The sequence below is a fragment of the Neodiprion lecontei genome, chromosome 6, assembly GCF_021901455.1.
Source record: "Neodiprion lecontei isolate iyNeoLeco1 chromosome 6, iyNeoLeco1.1, whole genome shotgun sequence".
Taxonomy (NCBI): domain Eukaryota; kingdom Metazoa; phylum Arthropoda; class Insecta; order Hymenoptera; family Diprionidae; genus Neodiprion; species Neodiprion lecontei.
In genome coordinates, this window is record NC_060265.1 from 6,312,357 (window position 1) to 6,340,111 (window position 27,755).

The 27,755-nt window shown below is 40.0% G+C and overlaps 4 protein-coding genes across 11 annotated transcripts; 2 read left to right on the forward strand and 2 right to left on the reverse strand.

Annotated features, from left to right (window-relative positions):
• The first annotated feature begins 332 nt into the window (after positions 1–332).
• Positions 333–27,727, forward strand: LOC107218496 (platelet-derived growth factor receptor alpha). Of its 5 annotated transcripts, XM_046743434.1 has the most exons (20): positions 333–526; positions 1,647–1,780; positions 1,888–2,077; positions 2,577–2,710; positions 3,027–3,180; positions 3,557–3,714; positions 4,032–4,182; positions 4,888–5,008; positions 5,487–5,662; positions 5,739–5,908; positions 6,036–6,180; positions 6,426–6,550; positions 6,613–6,763; positions 6,904–7,131; positions 7,245–7,413; positions 7,770–8,046; positions 8,257–8,588; positions 8,673–8,778; positions 8,962–9,155; positions 10,400–10,486. In XM_046743434.1, exons 1-20 carry the CDS (start codon positions 466–468, stop codon positions 10,437–10,439), a joined length of 3,216 nt encoding a protein of 1,071 aa, XP_046599390.1. In that variant the 5' UTR covers positions 333–465; the 3' UTR covers positions 10,440–10,486. The 5 variants fall into 5 exon arrangements, 3 of the variants coding, with proteins under 3 accessions (XP_046599390.1, XP_046599389.1, XP_046599391.1); XM_046743433.1 differs by lacking the exon at positions 10,400–10,486 and having other exon boundaries at positions 8,962–9,523; XM_046743435.1 differs by lacking the exons at positions 333–526; positions 1,647–1,780; positions 2,577–2,710; positions 10,400–10,486 and having other exon boundaries at positions 2,011–2,077; positions 8,962–9,523.
• LOC107219983 (cyclic nucleotide-binding domain-containing protein 2-like) lies at positions 9,883–13,404 on the reverse strand. The gene is made up of 11 exons (XM_046743440.1): positions 13,333–13,404; positions 12,514–12,940; positions 12,257–12,433; positions 11,927–12,182; positions 11,629–11,733; positions 11,344–11,528; positions 11,001–11,240; positions 10,721–10,858; positions 10,478–10,622; positions 10,179–10,356; positions 9,883–10,095 (listed from the first exon to the last, which is right to left on the reverse strand). Exons 2-11 carry the CDS (start codon positions 12,601–12,603, stop codon positions 9,957–9,959), a joined length of 1,653 nt encoding a protein of 550 aa, XP_046599396.1. The 5' UTR covers positions 12,604–12,940; positions 13,333–13,404; the 3' UTR covers positions 9,883–9,956.
• Positions 15,327–16,690, forward strand: LOC107219993 (proteasome maturation protein). Its single transcript, XM_015658376.2, has 5 exons — positions 15,327–15,484; positions 15,848–15,945; positions 16,076–16,136; positions 16,217–16,392; positions 16,504–16,690. The coding sequence occupies exons 1-5, from the start codon at positions 15,482–15,484 to the stop codon at positions 16,589–16,591; spliced, it is 426 nt and encodes a 141-aa protein (XP_015513862.1). The 5' UTR covers positions 15,327–15,481; the 3' UTR covers positions 16,592–16,690.
• Positions 16,695–18,654, reverse strand: LOC107219992 (2-oxo-4-hydroxy-4-carboxy-5-ureidoimidazoline decarboxylase). 4 transcript variants are annotated; one of them, XM_046743443.1, is made up of 4 exons: positions 18,441–18,654; positions 17,504–17,639; positions 17,187–17,337; positions 16,695–17,101 (listed from the first exon to the last, which is right to left on the reverse strand). In XM_046743443.1, the coding sequence occupies exons 1-4, from the start codon at positions 18,468–18,470 to the stop codon at positions 16,915–16,917; spliced, it is 504 nt and encodes a 167-aa protein (XP_046599399.1). In that variant the 5' UTR covers positions 18,471–18,654; the 3' UTR covers positions 16,695–16,914. The 4 variants fall into 4 exon arrangements, with proteins under 4 accessions (XP_046599399.1, XP_015513861.2, XP_015513860.2 ...); XM_015658375.2 differs by having other exon boundaries at positions 17,504–17,709; positions 18,441–18,649; XM_015658374.2 differs by lacking the exon at positions 18,441–18,654 and adding an exon at positions 18,118–18,412 and having other exon boundaries at positions 17,504–17,709.
• Positions 27,728–27,755: the final 28 nt, after the last annotated feature.

The following is a 27,755-nucleotide window of genomic DNA, read 5'->3' on the forward strand; positions in this document are numbered from 1 at the left end:
TCTAGCTAGTCACATACTGGCAATGAGAAGTGACTTCTACCACGCAACAAAAATAAATATCATCCAGGTCATAGCGATTCGGTGAGTATATCTTAAATTTTATCGTTGATTTTAGCGGCAATAGTTATGCTCCAACGATAATATTAGAGGGCACATTCTCCTAGTCATTCTGCGGTCGAAGTTCATGATTACAAACCTTTTAGGCCATCTAACAAGGAAAAGAAGCTGTAATTGATATTGAAAGCACTGGTGGCGGGGATATCGATGATTTGTTGTACCGAGTATTGCTATACAGTATAAACAGTCTCGGTTGAAATACGATAGTCGTCGCTTCCGACCGAAGAGCTCAGCTTAAGTTGAAGTCGGTTTTCCAAATTTAAATTCGTTTGAACAATCAAAAATTTTGTATCAACGTAAAATTAATTCCTATGTTACGAGAGAGTGAGAAATATTCAGCGTCACGAAATGGATCGCACCGAGTTTACTTGCGTTATTATTTTGGTCATCGTTGGACTTTTTAATGAAGGTAATTTCAAAAACTACACCGCAAGTTATATTCCATAGTATTTTACTTCGCTACTGCGCGCACGATTGTCCAAGACGCGGTTCACGCGGAAAACGAACAGACTCATTTTCATCGCGACGTAGAATTGACTGCACGTTTTCACCTTTCGTAATTTCCGAAATCTAAGAGAAACTCATCGGTACATGTATTTGTAGTAAATAGCAACTCAAGTTTATAAAATTCATTATTGGTACGACGCCGTATCGTTTATTTATTCATTTATTACTTTTATCTGCTAACGTGTTGTTCATAGGCACGTTTTGAGACTGGTGATATTAAAACTATACAAACCAAAGAAAAAATAAGCAATATGCATATTTTCTGAACAAACATAACGTTCATAGCAGTTAACGAAAAATTGTTTTTTACTCACGCGTGACGAATACGGAAAATAATTTAAATCCAAACTAGCAAAATGATTGTTATTTTCTATCGTCATTTCAAGGCGAGATTACTTATTTTGGAATAAGTCGACAATAATTGCGGCCGATGGACACAGTGACAACGTTCTTAACTTTCTACAAGTGAATATCTGCAAGATCGTTGCTCGCATAAATTGGTTATCAATTTCAAGTCTTTTCAACCGTCAGATGATGTTGACTAAATTCTAGATGCGAATGATGCTTGGAAAATTTATGTAGCATGTTCCTAAAAGGTAGTTTTCACACAAGATGTTATGCAAAATATATGTAACGCTACGGTTGACGTAATTGTTGCTCTCGACCATACGCAGAGTCATAAAGCGCGTAACTTCCTGTTTGTACCACATGTTCGTTCCTCGCGGTTAGAATTTACCGAATTAAAGAGAAACTTAAGCCGAACATCCGCTGTAATGTAATTGCGACTTGCCGGTTTATCTTGAAAGAAACCAAACTGGTTTGTCCGTTTCTGAAAATCGTTATTTACATCGGTTGATGACCGGGCATCCGTTTGTCGTGTATGCTTTTTTCTTTCATTATTATTACGCTGCGAAAAAGATTTCCGTTGTTCAAAGAAATAACGACGATTTTCATTAAAAATTACTTGAATTTCACATTGACCTACATTTTCACGGGTTCATTATTTGCATTTATTCTTACAGGTGTAGCATATTCGAAACCGAAAATCTACCCTGCAGAGCCTTATATCGTCATCCAAGAAGGAACCGACTTGAACATATCATGCAGAGGTTTCCGTCCCATCCATTTTTCAGTCATGAATGTTTCCGGTCGAAATGTACGTACACGATGTTCTCAGAACGACGCTTGCTGCCTCTTGTATATTCACGGTATGCTCGCGTAGATTTTAATAATGATTAAGTACTCATCGCTACGCCTTCGCAGTGTTCACCGTCAAGGACTAAACCCAGCGAATCGTCCGGCGTGCATACCTCCACGTTCACCGTGCCTAACGTAACTCGAACCGATGCCGGATGGTACGCTTGCGCCGAAGACGGAACCGAGATTCGGAACGACGAGCAAATCGTCGAACATCCTAACGAAACCATCAGCTGGATCTATGTATACGTGAATTGTGAGAAACGGATATTATTTTTGGCGGCTATTTTGACAAATTTCTTTGGGTCTTACCTCGAGTGTCGAGATACGCATATTTCTTGATAGATTACATGATTCAATAGACAAATGGCTAGCATTAGGAAAGTAAATTATGCGCTTCGCGGCTCTCGATACGATATCTAGTCATTCGGGGCGCTGAAATAGAGTCCCGATAGAAAATCCATCCGATCTTCAAGCGAAGGTGGAGAAAGGTTCGAAAGCTCCACGGGTTTTTCGCACGGTCGGTGGACTACGGCTGCTAGTTGGAATAAAATTTGTAGATTTTCACGTGTATCTGCTCAGTTCCAACGGCATTTGTAAACTTCGGATCATAAAGACATGAAATAAACGAAGAAGAAGAATTTCCATATCACGGAGATCCTTCTTCCTTCACGGACGGTACGCCGACCTCTGAGCTTCGGATCCTTAGATCCAGATCAGTCGTACGATAATAACGATACTTGTGTTCCTCACAGCGTCGAAACCATTTGCTGTTGACGATCAGATCGACGGTGTAACGATAATCAAACCAATTTGGAGTTCCGTGGTCATACCGTGTCGGCAAACGTTACCCAAAATGCAGATTCCAACGCTTGAGCAGGCGTACGTAGTAAGTACACGTTTCACAGAAATTTCAGTCTGAGTCTCGCGTTACGAAGCGAGTCAAAATAGACTCAATTGATGCTCGCGAATCATTCAAGTTCAGATTTTTCGCTGGACCAGCCAAAGTAGAGGCAGCGTATACCGAAAAAGTAATACGGTGGAGTTTTGATGACAAAAAAAGATTCGACGGGAAACAAAATTTGCTTTTCCCTGACCGCGTATCGCAGATTGCTTACGGCAAACGCACTTCACCTCAAACTGTATTTTACAACTCACGACTTACTCTGCAAGAAATAACGGACGAACATTTATCAATCGTACAGGTGGTTGACCCGGCAGTTGCCGGTTTTCGATACGACCCGAGAATTGGATTCATCAAAGATAAAGTGACTAAATCTTCTTCCACCGACTACAGCTGTATATCGCCACCGTTCGAAGGACGCGTTGGTGACGAAATAACATACACAGTGACAATAAGTAAGTATTCGTACGAATGCTTGTAAGCTTTTCAGCTGTACTATACGAAAGTAAATAAAAAACGTGTGTGTAACAACCGCAAGCGGCAGAAGCAAAGCTTCTGAAATTTATACGAGTGATCTTACGTGACGTCAAGTACCAAAAAAAAATTCCCGTTTCTAGATTTTCTTTTCTGCGATACTCCGAACACCTGATATACAGAATACATAATTTTTGTTTTATTTTGTTAAATTGTCGAATGTGTGTTAAATATGTTTCAATTTTATAGTGAAATTTTTTTTCCACTACTTCTTCACTTTATAGGAATGCAATGCTGTGGCCGGTGGCAATAGCGAGTAGTAACACAGTTTGCAGCTAGCATTATTTTTCTTTATAGCTGACATTATAATGAAACCTCCATTAATCGACGAGGATAAACTCCGACACTTGGTACGTGGGCGGAATCAAACTCTAAGGTGTTACATCACTGATGAAACTCATGACCCGAACGAGGAGACGTATTACCTGACGTGGAAAGCCCCGGGTGCGATACCAGTAAGTTCCATTGCCAACGGCACTGAGCAATAGATAACTAATAGTTTATTAAAAAAAAGTTACATCTCGCTACGAGCGTTTACGTGAGAAATAACGAGTAATCGAAGCTTGGTAGAACCAAGAACCAGATTGATCAGCGATTGGTACGACTTTAAAAACGGCAACACCCTTTCAAATTTTGTCGAACGGAAATACACGATGAGCTTGCACGCGCGTATCGGAAACTTATGCTTCGCTGCTCTTACAACGTAACGTCGATCGTCCAACGTCAAATATCACGACTCAATCCCCAGGTCGACTAAAAAGTTTAATTCCAGGCGGAGAGATTGCGGCGCGAGAATACTATTGGAAAGGAAGCTGTGTTGACGATAGTAGATGTGCGGGAAACTGATAGCGGGGAATATACTTGCACTGTCGAAGGAGATGGCCTTGATTCTGCTTCCAAATCAGTCAACGTTAAATTTTATGGTAAGATAATCACTGAACCTTCTCCAATCGGACCAACAATTCGACATCTGAAAGTTCTGTGCTTTTTTTCTCGATGAATCAGTTCCGAGCTGCAATTTTTTCTTCTTTGGTACATCAATTTACCATGTAATCACGGAATGTAATGTACTGTAACGCTAATTTCTGTTACCCTCGGAGTTCGGTTCGTCCATTTCACCGCCGTCGTCATTCGTCAGGTGATCTTTCTTCCCTCTGATTGGTCCTTTGACCCCGACTTTAATTGGGTCATTTCCCTGTGGTGAATATCTTACGTCTTGGTCATAAGTTTTTAAAGATTAGCGGGAGATGCTGCGTAATGCGCTGCTCGTGATTTCATCGTTGACACCACCTCGTACGATTATTCAGCTGCTCCAGTTTAGTCTTATCGGACCGTCCGCAGACGAAGTCATCGGTAGCTGCTGATCTCTCGGTGGTCGGGGTCGTCGTCGTCCGTGTATCTTGTTAGCTTGCGCCGGAGGACGGAATACAGAATTCACAAACGAAGAATTAGTTATTGCCTATTTTGTATTGAGTTCGGTTGGAGTACCCCGCCAGGGACGCGTTTTTTAGAGATTTCGTTCAGTCGTGTGCCCTTGTGACGGGCGGATCTAAATCGCCACGTTACAGTACATACCTAATAATACGTTGATTAGTTATTGATGTTTACCATAATGTGATTTGTTCTAGACCCTGATGAAGAGTACATCAATGTGACTGACATTTTGTCCTCGACCCAAACCGTAAGTGCAACAAAAACAGCGCTTTGGGAAGTTGACATTGACACGTATCCTGAAGGAAATATTACATGGTAAGCTTTATTCGCCATTCTTAATTCTCCTGATCGGATCAAAGTATAAAAAAACGAGTGTCGGCGTCTTGGGACGCCAGGAAAAAATTTCTTGAGCAGTTTTATGTTTTATATTAAAATCATTTCAAGTGAAATGCATTTATAGATGCCAATGGTCGAATAAAGTCGGGAAAAAATGAGGGCGAGGGAGAGGGGCGTCGGGTTACGCTTTTGCTGAGGCATACCTTAAGAAGTCCCTTCAAAAAGTCCAGTCTAGAAAAATTTCTGTGTTTAACAGGCATAAGCAAACCAGTTCAAAGCGTAATACAGCACTTGAATTCCATACCGAGGCTCAAATTTCTTTTCCCATAAACCATTTTGTAGATTTTTTTAGTATTCAAAGTCTGAAAACTTCCTAAGTTGGAGCAGCATCAGAAAATCTGACAGTCAATTTTTCAATTTCACTTGATTCCAACTTCACATTTGTTTTGGAACACAGGCTCGATACGGAAAAAACAGAAATTTCCAATTCAACCCGGTACTCGCACGATGTATCCGGAACAAAACACACGTTCCAAATACGTAATGTGGGAATTGCTGATTTTGGCAGTTATACGATTCGCATCAACTATGGGAACGAATCGAACGAACACGAACTTGAATTGAAGGTTCGAGGTGAGTCGACCGAATTCATATTTATCGTCGATTTTCCTGATTCAATGACGTTGACGCGAGCGGATTCATTTCGCAGCGCCACCAACTGCCAAGATCGAGTCGGCTCCGAATCGTTCGTATAAACGAAACGAAACTCAGGAATTCCGTTGCCGGATATCCGGGTATCCGTTGCCAAACGTAACGTGGCGTTACTCGGAATCCGCCGGTCCTCGATCGGACAATAAATCTGTCGAGACAATTTTTCCGGTAAGTATCACTTGATAGAACCGTCTGATTCCAGTACTCGACCGATGATCCTTTCGTTCCAGCAGCGATGTAAGTTAAAATTCACAGAAGCCGCTGTCGATAATAACCCGAAACTTTCTCCCTTCAGCCAACAAGAAAAGGGTCGTTAGAAAATTCCCCAACTGGCTTCCTCTCATTTTTGAAAACATCGATCAACGCAACAGGTGGTCTGACATGCAGAAGCTGCAATGAAATCGATTGTGCCGAATCCACCATGACAATCCTCGTTGCTGGTAAGTAGATTTCGTTGAGCGTTTCCTTCGAAAGTTTTCGACAACTTTTCTTGCGTGCGAACTTGAAGCACTTCCGCCGCAGACGCGGTCGGAAATATTAATGCCAAGCTGAAAATCGTGATGAAATCGCGCAAGCATGGAGGACGATTAAAATCGAAGGTGGGATCGTCCCAAGTCACAGAAAATGCGCATCGCTTCGGCTACGTTGATTTTCGGCGTCAAATTGACGAACGTTGAAATTTCAGGAGGGCAACCACCGGCAGAACCAAGTGCCCACAAAGATGTCATCTGGATCAGCTCGATCTGTGGCCTCATTATCATCATCATCGTAGTCGTTATTTGTATGGGAGCCAAAGTGAACCGTGAAAGAGTAAGTAAGGATTCGAGATTTCCGTGTATCAACGTGTGATGTAAATTACCAACGTATTTCAGCGCCTGAAAAAGATATTGTTCGACTCAGTATTGACGCATTTCGAAGACGGAGCACTGGAGTGTTTGAATCACGACTTGACCGTGGATGAACAAGCGGAGTTGTTACCCTACGACAAGAAATGGGAATTTCCGCGAGAAGATCTAAAACTTGGTACGCAGTGTCGATCGATCGAACGAGGAAGCTGCGAAACCCCGAATGAAATTACGTGCTTTGGTTAAACGGGGCTTGCAGCATCCTCGTAGGTAAGGCATGGCATTCGTGTGGCTTAGATGCGAACTTTCGTCCGACAGGCAAACAACTGGGAAGCGGAGCGTTCGGCGTCGTGATGAAGGCTGAGGCGCGAGGGATTCGCGTCGCGGGTGAAACGACGATTGTTGCCGTGAAAATGGTCCGACGATCGACGGATCCGAGTTACTTGAAAGCTCTCTCGGGCGAGCTCAAGATCATGATCCACCTCGGCCGACATTTGAACGTCGTCAATCTTCTCGGTGCCTGCACCAAAACTATCCGCACCAAGCGTAAGCTTCACAAATATTGCTTTCAACTTTGACGAGCAAGGCTCACGTCGCAGTCGCAACAAAAATCTGCGAAAAATTCGCATCCTTTCTTATCGTGCACCGAATTTCCAAAGGTGAATTGTACGTCATCGTGGAATACTGCCGCTTCGGGAATTTACACCAATATCTGCAACGTCATCGAGCAACTTTCATCGACCAAATCGATCCCTTGACAAAAAAAATCGATCCGAATATCGGTATGGAGTTGTTGGCCAGAAGGAAAATCATCGCCAGCCAGAATAGGTACGCTTTGTTACAATGCATTTACAACTCTATGCACGCCTACGCCTGAGTCACTGATCTGCTGTCATATACCATGAGAAATCGGAGCAGTTGCTTCCTTATAACTTTGTGAATTTTCGTCAATCACTTTGCCATCGAATAATTGAAATCACAATCTTCTCCCTTCGGATTTCATGATTGGCAAAATACGAATTTTGTTTTTCTCATTTATTCGCTGTCAGCGGTAGATTCGTCAAGTCATAAAAGCGTTCACTTACAATTTTTTCTAATGCACGATGCATCGTGTCTTATTCGTGATTAAACCGACATCCTTTACGGTGACTTTAATACGTTGTCATTTCTATTTGGTGGCACAGGTCTTACGACACGGAACTGTCACGCAGCATTAGTCCACAGTCATCTAATGGCCATAGTGGTACTCAGATGGTTGATTACCGCCAAATCACACAATTCGATGACGTGAACATGTCTCATGACCCTGCCGTTTTGAGTAAAAATTCAGTTCAACCTGGATGGCGATCTAATTACCGAGGCGACTACGTAGAGGATAATTTGAATCCCGTTTGTACACGAGATTTGCTCTGCTGGGCTTGGCAGGTATCGCGGGGCATGGAATATCTCAGCAGTAGAAACGTAAGTCGACTTCGTGAAACAAAAGTAACTTGATCGTGCAGGAGCCGTCTTCGTCTTCGCTTCGTTTGATTTTTCCGTATGTAAAAATAATTGCTAACCGTGACAACTAATCAAGAGATGTATGCCATTTTTCCACCAGGTGTTGCTTCCAATTTTTCTGAAATGTATCATCTGTCTGATTTCTCATATCTTACGCGTTGTACGTCACAGGTTCTACATGGCGATTTAGCAGCAAGGAACATACTCCTTGCAGACGATAACGTCGTAAAAATTTGTGATTTCGGATTGGCTAGAAACATGTACAACGACAAAAATTATACGAAAAAAGGAGATTGCCCTTTGCCGGTGAAGTGGATGGCCATCGAGTCGATCAGAGACCGAATCTTTTCAACTCAGTCGGATGTTTGGTCCTTTGGGATAGTCTTGTGGGAGTTTTTCACCTTGTCTCGTACTCCGTATCCTGGTATGGAAGCCAAAGAACAATATGATCAAATAATCGATGGCTATCGCATGGAAAAACCGAAATATGCAACGGAAGAAATGTAAGTGCATTCTATCACAGATATTTGTTAATGATCCAAGTGCAGCGTATTCGATCATGACCTTAATCTCTGGCGTGTTTTCAGATATGATATTATATCAAATTGTTGGAAAGAAACACCTAATTTGCGTCCTTCGTTTTCTGAGCTAGCTGAAACGATTGGAACTCTGTTGGAAGAAAACATTAGAATCGTAAGTTTTTTGTGTAAATTCGCGTAAGCGTACAAGTTGTGAAGAATAATCAACAATAATCAACAATCAACAAAATGGTTTTATACGCATTCGACGAATGAATAAATCATTGTTGTGTGACGCCAAAATAAATCGGATGTAGGAATGCCGTGATAATTTTCTCATCATGGTTTCATGTTTTAGCATTATGCCAATCTGAATTCTCCCTTCGAGAACATGAATATCGAAACTTCGCGAAATGGCGGAAGCGATTATTTGACCATGATGTCTGCTCCAAATCATAACCATCACATTTCACCTAATCCAGCATTGGAAGGGCCACCACACTCAGCTTACCAGCCCATGACTCCAGTCAACACAAGTGGCCATGATATCACGTACGTCACTCGTCCAGAACTTCATGAATCCCATTTTAAGTTTCCTTTGCTGAAAGAAGACGCTCCGAACAATTCTGATTCGGAAATTTGTATTGAGCCAACACCTCAAGTCGAAAATGAAACCCCTCTCAAACCGCCGATCACGAATCTCCGTGGAAGATATTCCAATCTCCAGAATGTTTTACAAAATCAGTCTTTAGTAAATGCGGATATTTCCAACGAGATTCTAAATGTTTCGAAAAACATGATAAAAAAGTTGCCTTCGCCCTTGCGTGGCAACCATAATCAGTACATCAATTGAATGTTAATGCTGCCTAGGATAAAGCAAATAGTTGTAGAAATTAAAATTACGTCATTGTGTCCAAAACGAATAACGACGAGCAGTGTCTAGCAGATTGCTTGAATCATTCCCGACTATTAATTTTCGTTAATAGTGTTTTCATTCGCTTTTACTTCCATCTTGTCTTAATTTGAACACAATATTTCTAGCAGTAACCTGCTAGCCCTGTCTCAGGTATGCTCAACACAGGAAATCTCCTTAATTTATGCTTTAACTTGTTTTACCCAACGTACAATGTATAAATATAACACGTAGTTGATAAGATAATTATTGCATTGCTAGATCAATACTTTCTATTATTAGCTTTGGACGTTTGTGAATACTCAAAGAAAAACCAAAAACCGAATAGTTGAAGGATGGAATATTCAAGATTGTATACAAATTATATACGGTTTGGAATATTATATTACATAAACATTTCGACTTCCTATGCATCATCAAGTATTTTCGTTCAAAAAATTTCATTCACTCTTCTCAATCGTTTCTATTTCATCGGTAATTCTGATCGAGTAAGGTACGTCATGAATAGTCGTTGAATTTGGTATCTTCCGTCCGTTCTCAATGATATGGTGTAACAATCCCTTCTTGTATGTCATCCATCTGTTTAACGAAACAACAAAGTATTTAATAAGCTACATAATTAATAATATAATAACTAAATTTGTAAAACTGTACGCAAGTACCTGCGATTCTTCACAAATTTTTTAAACAGCTGCTCAGTTGTCGGATACTTCGAATCCATGAACAATCTGACTTGCTCCCAGATATTAGCACGGTTGTGTTCTAGCAACCAATAACGTGGAATGAGTAAACAGCGAGTCGGTGATATCGACACTATCCGACGGTTGCACATCTTTTCTCCTGCACAAATATTCACTTATACCTGTTATTTTATTGTCTGCAGTGCCGACATGAGATTTGACAACGACTCGTACTGCCTATGAGCGGCTAGATGACTCAACAAAAAATTGTAGCAACTCACCTAAACCGAAGCAGGCACCGCGATGAAATAAACAAATCTGCATGAAAACGGTGCGAACATTCTTGGGGTAAATCTTTTGTGAAGTCACAGATGGTTCTTTCATTAGCATCTCAGTCACGTCCGTTATTTCGTGCCACTCATTTACCTAATTTATTTTTTACAGAATGATTTGTCATTCGTTTTACAGACTCGTTTGAAAAACATATGGTACTATAGATGAAATCGTCTGTAGTAGTAGCTTACCACGTCCTGTAGAGTCAGCGTAAAAATGCTTGTTCTCTCCATATCCACATTCATCGGTCGCCTGGATAGCATTAACTGCGTGTAATCGATCTCAGATGGTACGGACTGGAGTCCTTTGCTATTGGAAAGTTTAGCCTGCTGTGACATTATGTGTTATAACTTTTCAATTTTAACGAGAAACTTGATTGGAAATGTTTGCAAATCTTTCAATAATCATGATATGTGTCCTCCGAATCAAATTCTTGCTTCTTAGGAAGATAAATGTAGGTAGGCAGCGGACCTGTAACGTAGAGTTGGAGATTCGTTCGGTCGTTTCGACCTCGTTAACTTGGTCTTGGAATGTCGGTTCAGCTTCATGCGAAGATTCTGAATTCTTAAAGTCTTGTGGGTCGTAAAGCTTGTACTTGACTTTATTGACAACAAGCTCCTCGTGGATAACCATGTGCTCAATTACTCTACACTTTCCGTGTAATATGAAATGCACGTAATTGACCATACCTTTTGCATCTCCCAGCAATACCTGAAAAGTCATTAATTTCACATCATTTGATAGTGAAAACCATTCAGTTTCTGCAGTACAACTATAATCGTCTGCTTAGTATTCTACTGTTAAGCTTATTTACTTCGTCAGGTCGATAATCCCTAATTTTACTCAAAATACAGCATTCTCTCATAGTTTCTTCATCCCATCCTTTGAAGTAATTGAAGTTAACTATAGCATCCTTGAAAATTTCCCACTGCTCTGTTAGCCATGGTCTCAAAACTACATTAAAGTCTTCACGAGTTATGGTCAGCAAATCGACGGAGGCTGCGATGAATATTAAACGAATTTAGTTAATCATTGTATGTCATTATTCGTTTTATAAGCCGTGGCGAATGATTTTATAACTCTACTACTTCTCAAGTACTTTTTGTTACTACAGTAGCAGATCGAGGAATAGCATGAAGTATCGCAACTTCACCGAACATGTCTCCCGGGCCGAGTGTTTCCATAACCCTTTCGATTCTGTCTCCTGTTTTAAATAACAATAACAACAACGACAATAATGGTAATAACATTATTCGATAGAAATATGAATATTGGGAATTATAACGATCAGAAACAAGTATCAAAGCAACGTTTGATCCTTCGAGAGATGTTTTTAAGGTTCAAACGACAAATCGAGAAATTTGTTTTTAAAAACTGTGTGACATCTAAATGCGAACCGGTAACACTATCTTCGGCAATTTTGGACACCTTGACCTCTCCCCTGACAATGTAGTAAAGCATTTGCGGCATGTGTCCTTGCCGAACGAGAACTCGTTCTGAACCAAAATACTGGTAACCGGTCACGCTAGCAATTTGATCCCACATGGACTCTGGATACTTTTTATAGGGTTGAAGATTCCTCATAAGCACTGCTAAGTAGGCTCGATTTTCCTTCGATCTGCCAGGTATGTTGGTAAGGAGTACCGAACGGTCCTGCAAACGATATGACACCATCGTGGTCATCCATAAAGTCATAAATAAACATCGACCAATATTATGGAACTGACTTTGATTGTGAGCTTTTTTCTTTCAGGTACTCGCTTGCGCTGTGCCATCTTCACGTTCTTTGTTATGTCGTCGCCTACAAAATCTTCGAATACAGGCACTTCCTGTATCCATTCCATATACTCTAGAACCAACCGTGTTACAGCACGGAAACGATAGCGACCTTGCAGTTTCTTCGGCTGTGTAAATAGAGAAGTATTACAAACAATTTTCTCGGAAATTCCATTTTGAACTCTACGTGGTTAGTATACATACGTACTATTGGCTTTCTTTTCTCCGATTTCTTTTTTTTCGTGACCGCAGGTTTTACGAATATGTCTCTGAGAGAATTTGATCTGGCTCGGCTCATTTTAACGTAAAATTTTTACACTTTCTACGCGCCTGAGCAATTCATTGATATCCGCACTAACTCGACACGTCAACGTTAGAATCACTTCGAAGGAAAACTCACTGCGCCATTTTGGTTTGATCAATAAATCTTTCCTCGAGCTTTCCATAGCAACGCATTCTTTTTATGAATTATGCAACGAAATGTTCAACGATGTTTCAACCTTCAACAAACTTTTTCATTTTCTCTGGCGGTAATATAGGTGTGTATAAATACTGCATGTTCTTGGAGTATACTGTTACTACAGATATTTCAGTGCGGGGAGAGTTAATTGGTTGATGCTCACGGCAAATCGCCTCTGCAATTTACAAATAAACCACAAGCCAGATTATTGACGTGCTCCTAATTTGTCCTTGTCCATTTATAATATTATTTTTTGGTATTCACGAAGTGGAAAAGTTTGAAAACCATTCCTCCGAAAAGTCTAATTTACAGTGAACATGTCATACAACTTTGCAAGTAATTAGGAACAGCTTTAGAACTTATAATGTCACGCTTACGACTACCCATTATTGCCGGAATGCAAATAATATGCAGAGTAAACAATAAACAATAACTTAAATGGGAAATTACAACATGATTTACGTTCTGAGGTCAGTTAAGAATGTTGTCCTCCGAATGTAAGTCTCTCTTGACGTTTCAAACAAAGCGTTCTATTATTAATTCGATGTCATTCTGGACAGAACTTACATTACCGGTTGAAAGTATTTGACCCAGTCAGTCAATAAATTTAATGCAAGGTACTTTTATAATCTCGACGCTGAGTCTCTCGCGTTGTTTCAAAGTGAAACGCCTGACGCCATGGCCGACGGCAATTCGGTAAGCGTCTCGCGTCGTCTGCAGAGACGAAACTCCGTAAAATAGAGTTTGGCCAGATATTGGCACAGAGTTATTTAGTAGACGACTCTGCCGCACCGAGCGCACTTGATGCGCGGTCCTCTCTGAAAACACAAAATGGCGTCGTAAGAATGACGTGCCAGCATCTGTATCCGTTGATCCTTGGGTTTTTTTGGCACTGCTACAGGGTTGACGGAAGATTGAAATGTAAGATGCCGTTTAATAGTTCGTTGTGTTCAAGCTTCTCAAGAACGCCTTTTTCTATCTACCGGCCTGTAAATCAGGGTATCTTTGATATATGGCTGAAAAACGACGAAGCTGTGATAGAAAATCCCAGTTTGTTTCAGGATTGCTTTGTGAGTATTTCTCTGAGAGGACTCTCCCTCCCTGTCTGTTATTTGAATCTAATGAATAATAATATTTAAGAGAACCGAACATAAAGTACGCTCGGTGCGGTGAAGCCTTGTACTAAATGACTCTCTGCCAATTGCTAGCCCACTTCTTACTAGTGAGTACGGCACTCGGGCAGTGAACCGTGCATAGACAAACCACGGCACCGCAAGTGACAGTTTTATCTAAAATTGGATTCTTCCGAACTTCTTGCTGCAAGTCGATACTCATTGTCAGTATACGATTCTTCATTCCTCATCTTATCGCATTTTCCTGCAACGTTCTAATTCTATATTTATACTGCGCATTCTATCATTACGAAATAATTGTCATGCAAAAACGCAAGAGGCGACCATTTACAAATTGCCGAATGTTATTGGTATACTCATGTATCAGGTATGCCAAGAGATTATCTTGAAAGTTCACAGTTGGTCACGAACTCTCTGTTCGCACCACTCAAGTTTTCAGTTTGTTTATCGCAGGCTGGCCATCCCATCTTTAATTTCAAACTGTGAAAAGCCGTAAAATGATTGCATCGATGACGACGACGATTACATTGTCATTTTATTTACGGGGAATTCCCTGTCAAAACAAAAATGTCGACGATTATGTTTCCGTTTTATTTACGAGGCATTTCCTGTCAAAATATAATCGTCGTCGTCGTCGATGCAATCATTTTACGGCCTTTCACAGTTTGAAATTAAAGATGGGATGGCCAGCCTGCGAGAAACAAACGACGAATTTGAGTAGTGCCGAGTCGGCGGTGAGCAACTGCGAACTTTCAGGATAATCTCTTGGTGTGAAAAATATAGTAAGTTTTGAATCGATTTAGAACTTTTGACATCTGTTAATGGTGATCTGAATTATGTAATTCGATCAATCAATTTTCGAACATAATATGAAAAATGAACCGATCATTAGATTTGAAAAAATATGCAGCACATATTCAGTTCTCACGCTTATGTGATTAGTATTCTATATCCTGCGTATCTGCAGTTATTAAAATTAAAATGCGTGAATAAATGTTCTGTTCTATTTTTCTTCCAGTGAAACTCGTATGCCTCTTCAACGTCAGGTCTGAAAAGATGCACGTACGAAAGCTGCGTCTAATGAATGGAACGACCTATAGAAGGTAAAAAAAATTCTAAAGTTATTTTCTGGTCATTTAAGGTGCAGTACATTTGTATGTGAATTTTTTGTCCAGAGCTGCGATTAATTCACGCGAATCAATCGCGCCTTTAGCGCGTCAATTTTGCGAACGTCACACGAAAATCGTATTTATAGTCAGAAATATAAATCTCGAATAGTAGCAATTCATTATGTGGCAAATGTAATTTGCATTGTCAGCTAAGTTCGTGATTGTAAATAAAGGTTAGTTGTTGACAATGGTTTTTACTTACCACCACGAATCTCGGCAAATGAGTTTCAAAAGTTTGTTGCCAGAGGGCGTTTTCACGCCTCAACTCAGCTAACTTCACACCATTACCGCTCATTTCGCGATCAGTGCTCGTGTATAGCGTGTTATATTTCACCGCGGCTCTTCGTCAAGTCACGAGCGAACGAAATATTATTAAATAAGCAACCCCAGAAGCTGTTTGAAAAGTAATTCAATATGGTAAGACTAACTCCATCATTTTATTATATATTTGCGATACTTTAATATTTTTCTCCACGTGATTATTCGGCCAGTTCGTCGAATTTCTCGAACGTGACATTTGCAATATTTTTATTAAGGTTATGTTTACCCTCGTATTAATGACAAGTGCATCTTTTCTACATCGATGAATAAGTACTGAAGCTTTGTTTAATACGCTGTGATCCTATGTGAATATATCGTTAATAAGAAATCTAGCCGCCTGTTTCATTTCACGATTCGCATTTTTCTGTCATTTAAAACGTCCATAGTTACGAATTAGGTTAGGCGAAATTATCCTTCAACAGCAAATCAACAAATTTCTGCTCACACTTTTCCGCTCAGAGTTTTGGTCTACCTTCCGTGAAACCCAAGCCCTCGGCTGCAGATATAATCAGCATCCCCGACGACACGCATGGTGTTCCAAATGCACTTGTTTCAGGGTAAGTCACAATCAAGTATAAAGATATTTGTCATTGTTCCATTGGTTGATTTTCATCAGTATTCGCTTTTCGCCGTATAACAACTTTCTCAAAAAGAAGGAGAATAGTTGAATGAAATTTAATTGCACAGGCTATCTTCAACAAGAGCAAATCTTGGATTTTCACATCCTCTGCAAGCCTCCGAGCAAAACGTAAGTCGTAGTCAGACTGACTATTGCTTCTTTATACTAAGGCATTTACAGTTTTCACATCTTTTTATTCTGATCTCCAGTATGTGCAGAATAAATTGCGCATGGATATGGTTATGCTGAGAAACACGCAAGGACTTCACGCGCCAATGCGTCTAGCCATGGAGCTCAAAGCCGCTGACAAAGTTGGGAGACTACCGTTTCTTCCATCTTCTGGCCTCATGCGGGATGTTATTCTTGGTAGAGACGAAGAAATTGGGTAAGAGCTCTGATGACTGTGGATCACGGACCAAAAACAACGCAGCTTTGGATCTGAATGGAATTTTATCTTGCGTCAAACAAGTGACGACATTAATTTTACAATTCACAGATTCGAAGACATCTTCAACAACGCTGAATTTAGGGAACAAATGTGTCAGCCTCACGCGATGGTTGAAAAGAGTTTGGGAATTCTCTAAACATCGATTGGATCCTTATTTTTAAGCTTGTAATATCATAATTTGCACTCTGTTATTGTGCTCAATGGCAAAGGCAATTAATGAATACTTTTTTCAATATCTGTGCATTTCTTTTTATTTGATATTTACGAATGAATCCTCGTTTGCATGATTAAAAAATTTCGTCAAATTGTCGAACAGTGGCTTACGCAGATACTTAAGAATAAATATCAATTAATCACGTTACATGTATGTAAGATTTTTAATCCGCATATTATCTCCGAGCAGAAAAAGTAAAAATTGTCCATGTGTATGAGACAAGTGAACAAATTACTTTAACAAATTTATCGAGCATCCGACCAGACGACGTCTAGCAGGCGAATCCTGCATATCTTTTTGACTTCTTGAATCCCGACCTCAAGTTCCGTCTCGGGAGAATTGTTCAAACGATTTTCTATGCCGCTCAGAATCGCTGCCACTTTATTTTCCCGGGCACATATGACAAATGGAAAGTGAAATTTTTCCTTGTACCTGAAATTTCAAACAACGTATCGACCTTTTTTTTCCCTCGTGTAGCAACTGAACAAGATATTTTAAAATTGGCGTTTTTACTCACATGGCATTGAGATTCGCTAACGTTTGTTTTTCTTCTCGCGTCATCTCGTCGAGTCCTGCACACTTTTGTTCGTTCTGTGATTCGGTGGTCAATTTTCCCTCGGCCAATTTACCCGCCAAATCTGGATGCTTGATCAGTACGTTTTCCTTCTCTGAAAACCAATTCATAGACACGTTGACCGATATTCTTACAAAACAAACGGATTCGGACTTGAAACCTGCATTTTACGTTTCGAAAAACTTTCGGTACTGTCTTCAAGCGAATCCATCATGCGTTGTTAGCTCGTCAATTACTTAACAAAAATCAAAGTTACGCACCGTGGTTCTTCAGCTTGTCCAAATAATCATCGAAGGCATTTCGCAACGATTCCGTCGAAAGAAACGGCCGTTTTGTTGCCACCCATCCAGCCGCCTCCGGACAGTGTTCGATCACGTTTCCAAAAAGCCATTCAAACTGTTCCGTGGGTAGAGCATTAACTTCAAGTATACTCAATATCCCGTTGGGTGACATTATTCTAAACAATCTATTTAAAGACATTTTATTACCGACGTATATTGCCAAACTTATTCACTCGATATTGTTGTCACACCGGCATTTTACCGACTGTATAAAATCACGCGATCATCTTACAATTGTTGAAATAGATTCTAACAAGTATCAGGATTACATTGTTGACTTGTCATTTCTCACACTTTTTATCGCATACCCGAGTGCCTTTCGAGGATCAGCTACCAACGATAAGTAAGTTAATGTAAGCTGGCAGTCTGACTAATTTTTAGAATCTTGCCATTTCTACAACGCCGAGCTAAGCGAATTGTTATTGTAACTGTGAAAAAGGATACCTGTGCAAACGTTTGTGCAGATGCGAGGTAATACAATCTGATATAAAATTTTCGTATCATTACAAACTTGATTACAAACGATACTTCACCTGAGTTATTCTACAAATTTGTTTCGTTGAAATTAAAGGCTCGTCAAAATAGGCGCGTTGATTTTTGATTTTTTATCGTTTTTAAATGCAAGTTAAACAGTCGCTATCGCATGATTCTTCGCGTCGAACGAGTAAAAAGGTTCACTCTCATACACTTGTTTACACCGTCTACTGGAATTCGTCCGTTATCGCATCTTCGTATCGAGAATGTTGCGTAACATTTGACAAACGTGTGACATTGTACACATGTACACACGTATAGCGACACGTTCACCTGCGGCGTATCGGTATATTCGATATAAAACTGACGTTATATTACTCACGTGTTGCTTGGAAACGTTCTTAATCGCCATTGTGTTTCATTATAGAAATCCTGCACTATAATCGTAATCTCTACCACTGGAGGCTGGAGCAAAGGTCATCGTATAATTACGCGATACTGCTCGTTTCGTGAAAACATTTTCCCAGATATCGTTCGGCATTTAATACACAGATGACTGATATATATCGAACGAAATCTGTTTAATTTTGTTAGCGTTAGTCACGATTTTTTTATACACACACCGCTATCAAACGTTAAATTCATTGCGAAATATTGATGAAATTTTTTGCTACGCACATTTGTACTCACAATTAGTAAGCATCTTATTTCACTCGACGTCTGTTCGTCTGTTTCTTTTTTCTATCTCAACGAAACTCGTTTCCGTATAATTAAGTAAAAACTTGCAGCATTATCTTGATTTGTTTTTAATTTTGACATTTACCGCCTTGCTTACGTATTATACTTCCGGTATTTTTTCCGCACATTCATCAATCGCCGACAATGAAACTTACAGTGAGCTGTTTCCGAACAGTTAGTCATTTCCGTTGTCAGATAGAAATACAGCTTGTACGCTACATGCGCACTACATAGTCTATGGCCGCCCGATACATAGCCCGCGAAAATTCAAATTCAAATATTCCCCGCCGTATTTTTAAGTCGATCGAATTCACGGTGGTTTCGATTATTAACCGGGCTGTAGATTGAAGATATTGTTTAATTCCTGATCGTGCATAGATGTAAAGAGTATTCGTGCTGTTGTAGCTATGTTTTTTAATTACGCCACCTAATTCGCATACTTTTATCTTCATCTATGTTATCGCGTGCGGAATTATTTTCGAGAGATGGTATTCTTAGATATTTTTTTACCTTCGTGTACGCGTGACTCATAAATTACGTTCATCAAAGGGCGTCGAATGAGCTTCTCGAAGCTGTCGCAAACTGGACCCCCGCCCCCTCTTCACTCTCAACCCCCTCTCACTTTTTCCGTTTCTGTCTAGATGCACACGACCAGAGGCTGTTAGAGGGCAATTAGGTGGACCTGCCATTGATGTGGGCTCCAATAACGAATGCAGGTGTAACATTATGATCGTGAGTATACAATGATCAGGCGCCATTTTACTTTCAACCTGAAACTCGGGTATATTCTCCAGTCATGAGAATTGGAATGATTCTCGTTCGAACGGACTTTATGCAAATCTTTATTAATACGGTAGACGCGGTTTAGAGGGTAAAAGAAAGCACACGAAGCTATCGAAATAAGCAGTATTCTTGAAATCTTCGTGCCAAACAACCATCATTCGAATCGCCGTGCAAATTCGGATACAATTTTTACAGTCACAATGTTTTATTATTGTCAGATTCTTTTTATCTTACCGAATCAAAGTGGAGCGGTAATCGTACTACCACACTGACAAAAATTTCATTTGTTACAATTACTAGAAGAAGATAGGAAAATGGGTATTGTTATAATAATGTTTTCGATATTATTGAAATTATAAGAAAACATGGTACAAGTAACGAGGTATTTAATTAAGGTGATTGCAGTTGTAGATACTGCATTTTCTGTTTATTGCAACATTCTATCCCTTTGTTTAGTTCACTACTTTTCTTTCTCTTATATAAGGTCTCAACATCAATTTATTATTGCATCGAAATCAAGGTATCGCAATAGTTACGATAAAATATAGCACAAGTAATCATAATCAACAAAAATAGTAACACCATGCAGGCTACATAGTGGGTCCCCTATTTGCCCAGAAGTACTCTATTTTTTTTTCTTCCCGTACAAGCACTTTCAAACTGAAGGTTTCCCCTAAATTCACCCTAAAGCAGTGAATTTCCTCCAAAAACCTCCTTATTTTAACTGTCAGTTGCTTTTTTTTCATCAACTAAAATGGACCGAAAGGATCATTTAATTCTTGAGAACAGTGCTTATACTTCCCACTTAATATGGGAACAAAAAGAAATATGCATTGAATCTCGAAACTCTTTTATAATTCATAAAACCATAATTTTTACGGTTTAAGTTTAGTTTTATTTTAGTTTACGAAAAATAAATAATTAGTAAACATCAAAAATTTCAATGTATTTTAGATAAAACATTTCAATACGAATATTCAATTACCCGAATATTTTTATAATTACAGGAGTTTTTCTTTTTATATAATATGACCATATTTTTGGCGTAAAAACTTATCGAAATAATTTCAATTCGACCGAAATAACGGACACCCAAGTGTGTATTTAATTTCACTATATTTGGTCAGTACTATGAAAAAATATTGAAACCTTAAACCCCCTTATTTTAACAAAGCCTTCCCCCATTTCCCCTAAAATTGCCTGGCACGAGCACTGTCAAGCCTGTAGCACAGGTTAGAATTTCCGGTTACAGCTGCACAACACTCATTTTCATTTTCTACCCAAAACAATATTTTTTTCTTTACGGTAAGAAATGAAAATAGCCGAGGACTGTTACCGTTGTACATGGAACCGCAACTTTAAAATTTCTCTCGGTACACACGCGCTTGTTGTTGAGCTTGGAAAGTTTTTTTTTTTCATTTTTTTTCCAAACAAGTTTCCGTAGGTCCTTCGGTACGAAATCCATGTGTAGGTATAAGGGACGCGTTGATCCTGCCGAGTAGGAAACGGGAGGAATGGAATGGAAAAGAAGAGAAAAGGACTGGACGTTTTATTACAGTTTTCATCCTCAGATTAGTCCCTTTGGAAGCGTCGATACTCGATTCCGCAGCTAGCCGGGTCTTTATTGCCACCATAAAAGTATCTATTTGGCGTTTTCAGCCGCACCCTGTGCCGCAGGCACCGCGTTACGTTGTGTAAGGGTATGACGGGTGCAAAGCGCGAGGGTAGGAATGAAAAGTAGCGGCAAAGTTTGAGGAAACTAGGGAGGACAGAAGACGGGGAACCGTTTCTCCGCTCTCCGTCAACCCTTGACGATCTTTTGGAAAAATTCCAAAAATCCCACGGAATCTTGAGGATCTACGACCACGGACGCGGTGGGTCCAAACTCGAAGGCTTCTCTGCGCTGTTTCCTCTTCTGCGACACAGCCTGTACGTTACACACCCACTACGGACAGATCAGATATACAAGGGTGTAAATAACGCGTCACGAGTTAATGTCACAGGGTTAAATTTGGAACGATGCCCTTTCGGCTCTTTCGATAGCTTGCCTTGCCGAATATTTTCTGTAGTAAATTAGTCAGGTTTAAATACACAACGTTAACGTAACGAGACGTTTTTTGGGGGGGATTGTTTCGTAACTTTGGGATTTTTTTTGAAATTCAGTAAACCTATTCTAATTTTGCTAACTCGACTGACCGACCTTCAAAGTTATTCTGAAATTGTAAAACAGAGGCTTTGTTTTCTCCGACGTTTCGTTACGTTAAATGTAACTAATTGTAAACTCGAATTAAAATGTGGTAAAAAAATCGCCAGTTATTCGGAACGAAAATTCGAACCTACTTTTTATTCTTCTCCTTCCGACTAACTATATGTACATACATATTTCCTAATCATAAATCTGCGAAAAGAAGTTTATAACTTCAAATCGCATAAACTTGAACCACAGCGAATCCCGATACTCGCTTATTTCATCGTGTTACAGTTTTACCAATCTTTATAAAATCTATCCGAAAAAAATGAGGTCTTGCAATTAGCGCGTCATATTAACGCGTCTGCAGTTTCAGATGCGTTAAAAAATAATCGTTCGTAAATTAGGTAGATCAAATATAGACGAAAAGACAGCCTACTTCGGCGTTTATATTTTAATTGCAGACGTCTGATAATTCGAGGACTGCAATCGCGGTGAACGCACCTTTGTTAACATTTTATAAACCTCTCCGAAATTCACTTACAGGCAACGGCCACGATTCTTCGCCATATCTTTCTCTCTCTCTCTTTCTCTTTTTTTTTTTTTTTAGGAAGCGTTCGCCGTGTCAGAAAATCTTGCCCTCGATCTCCGTCGAATCATGCGTTGGGAAATCGAAAATTGTGTACAAACTTACAAGTTATATTGCACCTGCGAGTAGGCCATGCAATTTGTCTGAGAAAAAAAAAATAAAAAATAAATAAAAAAAGGTGCACGAAACGAATAGCCCTGTAATATGCTTCGTTTTTTGATCGTTGCGTTGCAGGTATCACTCACCGGTCTCGCAACCTCAATTCAAAGCTCGTACGCATAAATTCGTACGCTCCAAAACCTCGATTATACGTCTAAGCTGATCCACCCTGTAGATTAAGTCGCGACGTATACGAATTCGTGAAGAAAACCCGCTCGACGATTACGGAATTTAGATGTTTCAGTTTACCGTGGAATTAGCTGGAAAATCTGTATCCACGTCGCCTATTCTCTTACTCGAGGGTTTCGTGCGATTAGAACGGTGACGATTAGCTAATCGAGAGCTTCGGGTGGCAAATTAGAGCTATCAAGAGTCGTAACGAACACCGTATAAAAGAGAAAGGATTTGCCTAATCCGCCGCAAATCTCGCGGCTCATCTATTTATTCAGTTATAATCAAATTGACCGTAGTTTGTGAAATTGTACGCGACTCGGTTCAATCAACGTATCGATTCTCTGCTAGCATATACCTACTAATCGGTGAATTTACTTTCTCAAAAACACGACGATCTCTTTCATCTTCTTTCCAAAATGATCTTTCTCATTCGGCCTCTCGTAGTGCTCCGCTGTATCGCATTTTTCGATCTTCGGTATACGTCGTTGCACGTGCGTGCGTTAGGTGTCGAAATGTGTAAGGATTTTGCCGAAAAAGGAAAGAAACAAATCGACTCAACGTAATTTGATTGCCCGTTTATCGAAATACCTCGAAACGATTTGAGATATACGATAAGCTCGCCGTGCTTGACGTCATCGGTGTGCTACGAGGTCGGCAATAAAACATATTTAGAGCAAGGCTCGCGCGGTAAAAATCCATAAGATTTTATCAATGTCGTCTTTTCATAAGTCCTATATACGCCTATCCGTGCAGTGCCTGTCGGTGCGTGGATATACAATTTTACGTACACGTCCGTAAGTACGGACACACGCGCATCCAAGCCCCAGAAAACTTTCAGGAAACATCCATAACTCAAACAGACTTCTATACCCGTTTATTATTCTTACACCCCTGGCGGTTAGCGGACATTTAGCCAACGAATCGTTCGCTGTTATCAATCCGTTGTTTACACAACACAGGTATCGAATGCCCGGTCAAAGCAAGTCTATGAGCAACTTGACCACAACGCTGAGTCACTTTGAACTTTGTTAGTCACGAGTCGTTGATTCGTACACTTGTGCCTGTGCCTTAACTTGACACTTTGCATTATCAACGATCTCGATAATTTCTCACCTGACTTTCGTACCGGTACGTATAAATGGAATAAGTCACGTCATGATACGAATGACACTTCGTCAAACTCCTTCAAACTTACAAGCATGGTGAAATAAAAATTCTCCCCTTTATTCTCAGCGTTGGAAAAATTGAACGAGTACGATATCCTGCGCTTATTTCGGACCCTCTCTCGACCAACAAGATATTGGCACGGCGGCTGGTTTTTAGCACGACATGGCACAACGCGTTCGATGGTGTGATGATGCTAGGTCATAACGCGCAACGAGGAAATGGCATAAATTGGATGAGGGTGAAGCACCGAGCGCTTCTCTCGCCTCTCTCTCTCCCTCTCTCTCTCGGTGGCTGGTAAATAATTGGAGTGCTTTCGAAACAACCCCTGAGGCAATCCGTGCAGTATGTGATATTATATGATTTATCCCGCGAATGAATATAGGCGGTAACGGCTATTCCGCACTCTCCTCGATCGTCGATAACGTAGGTCAATAAATCCGATGACGATCTTAGGCCGCGGACGTCTTGACGAAATAGATTACCAAACGACGTGTACTTTTCGGCTCGAGAATAATTTTCATGCCATTTCTATTCGCGAGAAGAATGTGTCGGAATTTTACACCCGTGAATCAAGTTGAAAATAAAATCGCGGAAAAATCGTCGACTGCCCGGCGACTCCGGTGCAGCAATGTTAAAACGGTTCGCGGGTTAGGAGAGAAAAAATTAAAGAAGTTGTTCGAAAGTGGGCGGAGGAGTTGAACCGGGGATGCAGGGGATGGTTCAGGGAAACCGCAGGGGTCAGGGGGGTCGGACATCGATCTGGTAGTTAAGTTAAGGGCCCCCCAGAGACTCGTTGCCACAACCACCGTCGCTCGCTCGCTTCTGCCCCCGACATCTCTCTCTCTCTCTCTCTCTCTCTCTCTCTCTCTCTCTCTCTTTCAGCGAGACGAAAATCCGGAGGATTCACTACCCCCGGTTACGTCGCTGCTCCCTGCATAACCACATAACCACATATCCACCCCGCAACACGCACACGTACGTGCGGTGTGCCGTTTTTACGGACTTTTTCAAGTCCCGAAAACACGACGCCGGCTATGCGACTAGAGCTTGTTTGCTTCCCTTTCCGTAGCGTGTTTTCTTTTTTTTACTTCGTTGTCATTATGGCCCTTGATATTTTTCAATGCAAATGTAAATAAGCGCAAACATTCTTGTGATATAATATGTAGGTATGTATGTAATATTAGGTGCACAAGAACGTGGCGTACGATTCAATGGAAAGTTGTCGGTGAAATGTTTTAGAAAGTTTAATGTTTCGGACGTTGTTATCTACGTTCTTATAATATTAAAAAAAAGCTTTGTTTTTACTCGATGAAAGTACCAAAATCGCTCGTGCTGATGAAACTTTGATACAGGATTCCTGATACACGTTGAACATTTTTTTCATTTTCAAGATCAAATTGTCTTACCGTCAGTCGATTTCAGGGCTTATGTCGTACACACGACCTGCCTCTTTGTTTACAAATAACCTCGACATCACAAATCGAAAGATTTTATTGAAATTGATGATTTAGACAGTAAAATCATTTCGTAAAGATCGCAAAGTGACTTTTCAATTATAAATTATCGTTTCAACGTAATTTACACTAGATGAATTGCAACACGAAACGACGTCGACGCGACGCGCCATTGTTAATGTTAGATTCATCCAGAATAGTCTAAAGCCGCTGCGATGATTGGTTCAAAAAATTACACAGTCGGAGAACTGAGACATTCTTGTACGTCTCCTCCTCCGTTGACTGTAAGATTTTCCGGTAACGTTTTTTGAGTGCCCGAAAGAACCTCGCCCGCACTTTTTCCACTCAATTTTCCGTAGATCCGGTACCCCAATGGCGACGTGGTTCTCATTTGGTGATAGGATGGAACGTGCAGGTTATCCCAATTTGGACACAGAGCTGAAAATTTGAGCCTTGGAATCTAAAACACCCGCACGCGGACACAAAAATTACCGAAATGTCCGTAATATATTTATTTATGCTTTAAGACACACGAGTCTCATCGTTATATTAATTAATCAGTTGGTTAAACCTCTCCTCGCAAACGAATGATAGTTTTTTGTTTTCTCTTCTGGTATCGTTTGGTCTACGCATACCTGTAAATTGTTTTCTTCAATTAGCGTCCGCACGGATTTGTATTCTATTTACAACGGTAGATAGGAGTCTGTCAATTCTAGGATCGCCAGATTGGCGGTCATACCGGTGAGTCAAACGACGCCGCGCCTGAGTAAATACAAACACCCCCTCACCTCCCCCCTAGGGAGGAGAAATATTTACCTGTACACGTCATTCTTGTTTTTCCCCATACTAAGCTTTTCTACCAGGAAATAAGAAAATCTTTTTCACCGATCCGTAGCTCGATGGTTTACCAATCGTCAGCGTAGAAATTCGTCTTTTCTAAACCTCTGCAAGTGAAGTCGCAAAAACAAATGTGGAAATTTCCTAAATTCTTTTAATATTTAAACCCACGTATTTGCCCGAATAACTGATTTAGTGACTTTTAGCTTGACGCTCCGCAACTCTGAGAGCCTTGTTCTTACTAACTTTTTCTACGGTCGTAACAATCCGCCTCTTCATTTTTAATTTTTTTTTTTATTTGCAGTGCAAAAATTGCGATGTCGAAACGATTGTTACTGACATGCGCGGGTCCTGAACGAGCATCGATAGAATTACAAGGAGCATTATATACGGTGTAGAAAAATGTATACGATCGATTTTGTTTTCTTGGACGTTTTAAAATTTTTTTTTTTTTTTTATCAAACGTAAAATTTCATAGCTAGAAATTTGTAATGAAATAATAGTAATAGTAATAATGATAAAAAAAAAAATTATAATAATAATTCATTTCGTTGCGATTACATTCAATTACGCATACGCATACGCACACGCACATGTGTACACACATTTTTCTAGCCAAAGTGCCGATTTTCACGCACATAATACATGAACATCGCGACTATTACGACGATCAGCTTAATCGTAGCTGCATTAACTTTTTGGTACGTAAAATTTCAAATCGACACTACGATAACGCCTCCTATTTTGTACAAGATTATTTCAGGGTCGAAACGATGAGTCGTTATTGTATCGGGTATCTCATTTTTAAGGCATTGTTATGGCCGTGTACCTATAATATACATATATAGGCATATACGCATACATATTACACAATAAATTAGTCGCGTTTCTGTCTGTATTTTTTTTTTTCTTTTTTTTTTTTTTGTTTTATCCAAGTTTCTACCGTTTACGGTACAATTTTTCTTCTCGATCGCAAAGAATTTCCGAAATACGAACAACGTACACGGGCGAGGTTGAGTCGTAAAGCCACGTTGATTTTTTTTTTTTTTATTGAAAAAAATGCGTCCCTGTCTTGTCATTTATTACCGTGGCAACTCAATCACTGGCGTCAACTCGTCTAGTCAGATCGATCCGCAACTGTGCGTCCAGGTTCGTTACAGGTTCATTTTTGCAGAATGATAAAAATAAAAAAAAGCGGGTTTGCGTCCGACGAATTTATTTATGTAACGTCGATGCATAATTTAATTAAGACACCAATTTTATTTAAATGTCTATTATAACGATAAACTTTATTATATACTTGTAAATATAACACTAAATTTTAAGTAAATATAATACTCTTATATATGCGTCTGCGGATTTGGGGTAGAATTCCGATTTTTCTTTTCTTTCATCATCTTGTTTTTTTTTTATATCTTTAGCCTCGATCGTTCTGGCCTGTTTCGAAATATCAAATTCCTCGGAATTCAGACCAGCAGATCCACAGACTCTAAGTCGGACGTATTCTTTCAATAGTCCGCTTAGAAAATAACACAACCATAATATATCTAACAATTAACGCCGGACGGCTGATTATATAGTGTTCCCCGTCAACGGGTCCTGCGGAAA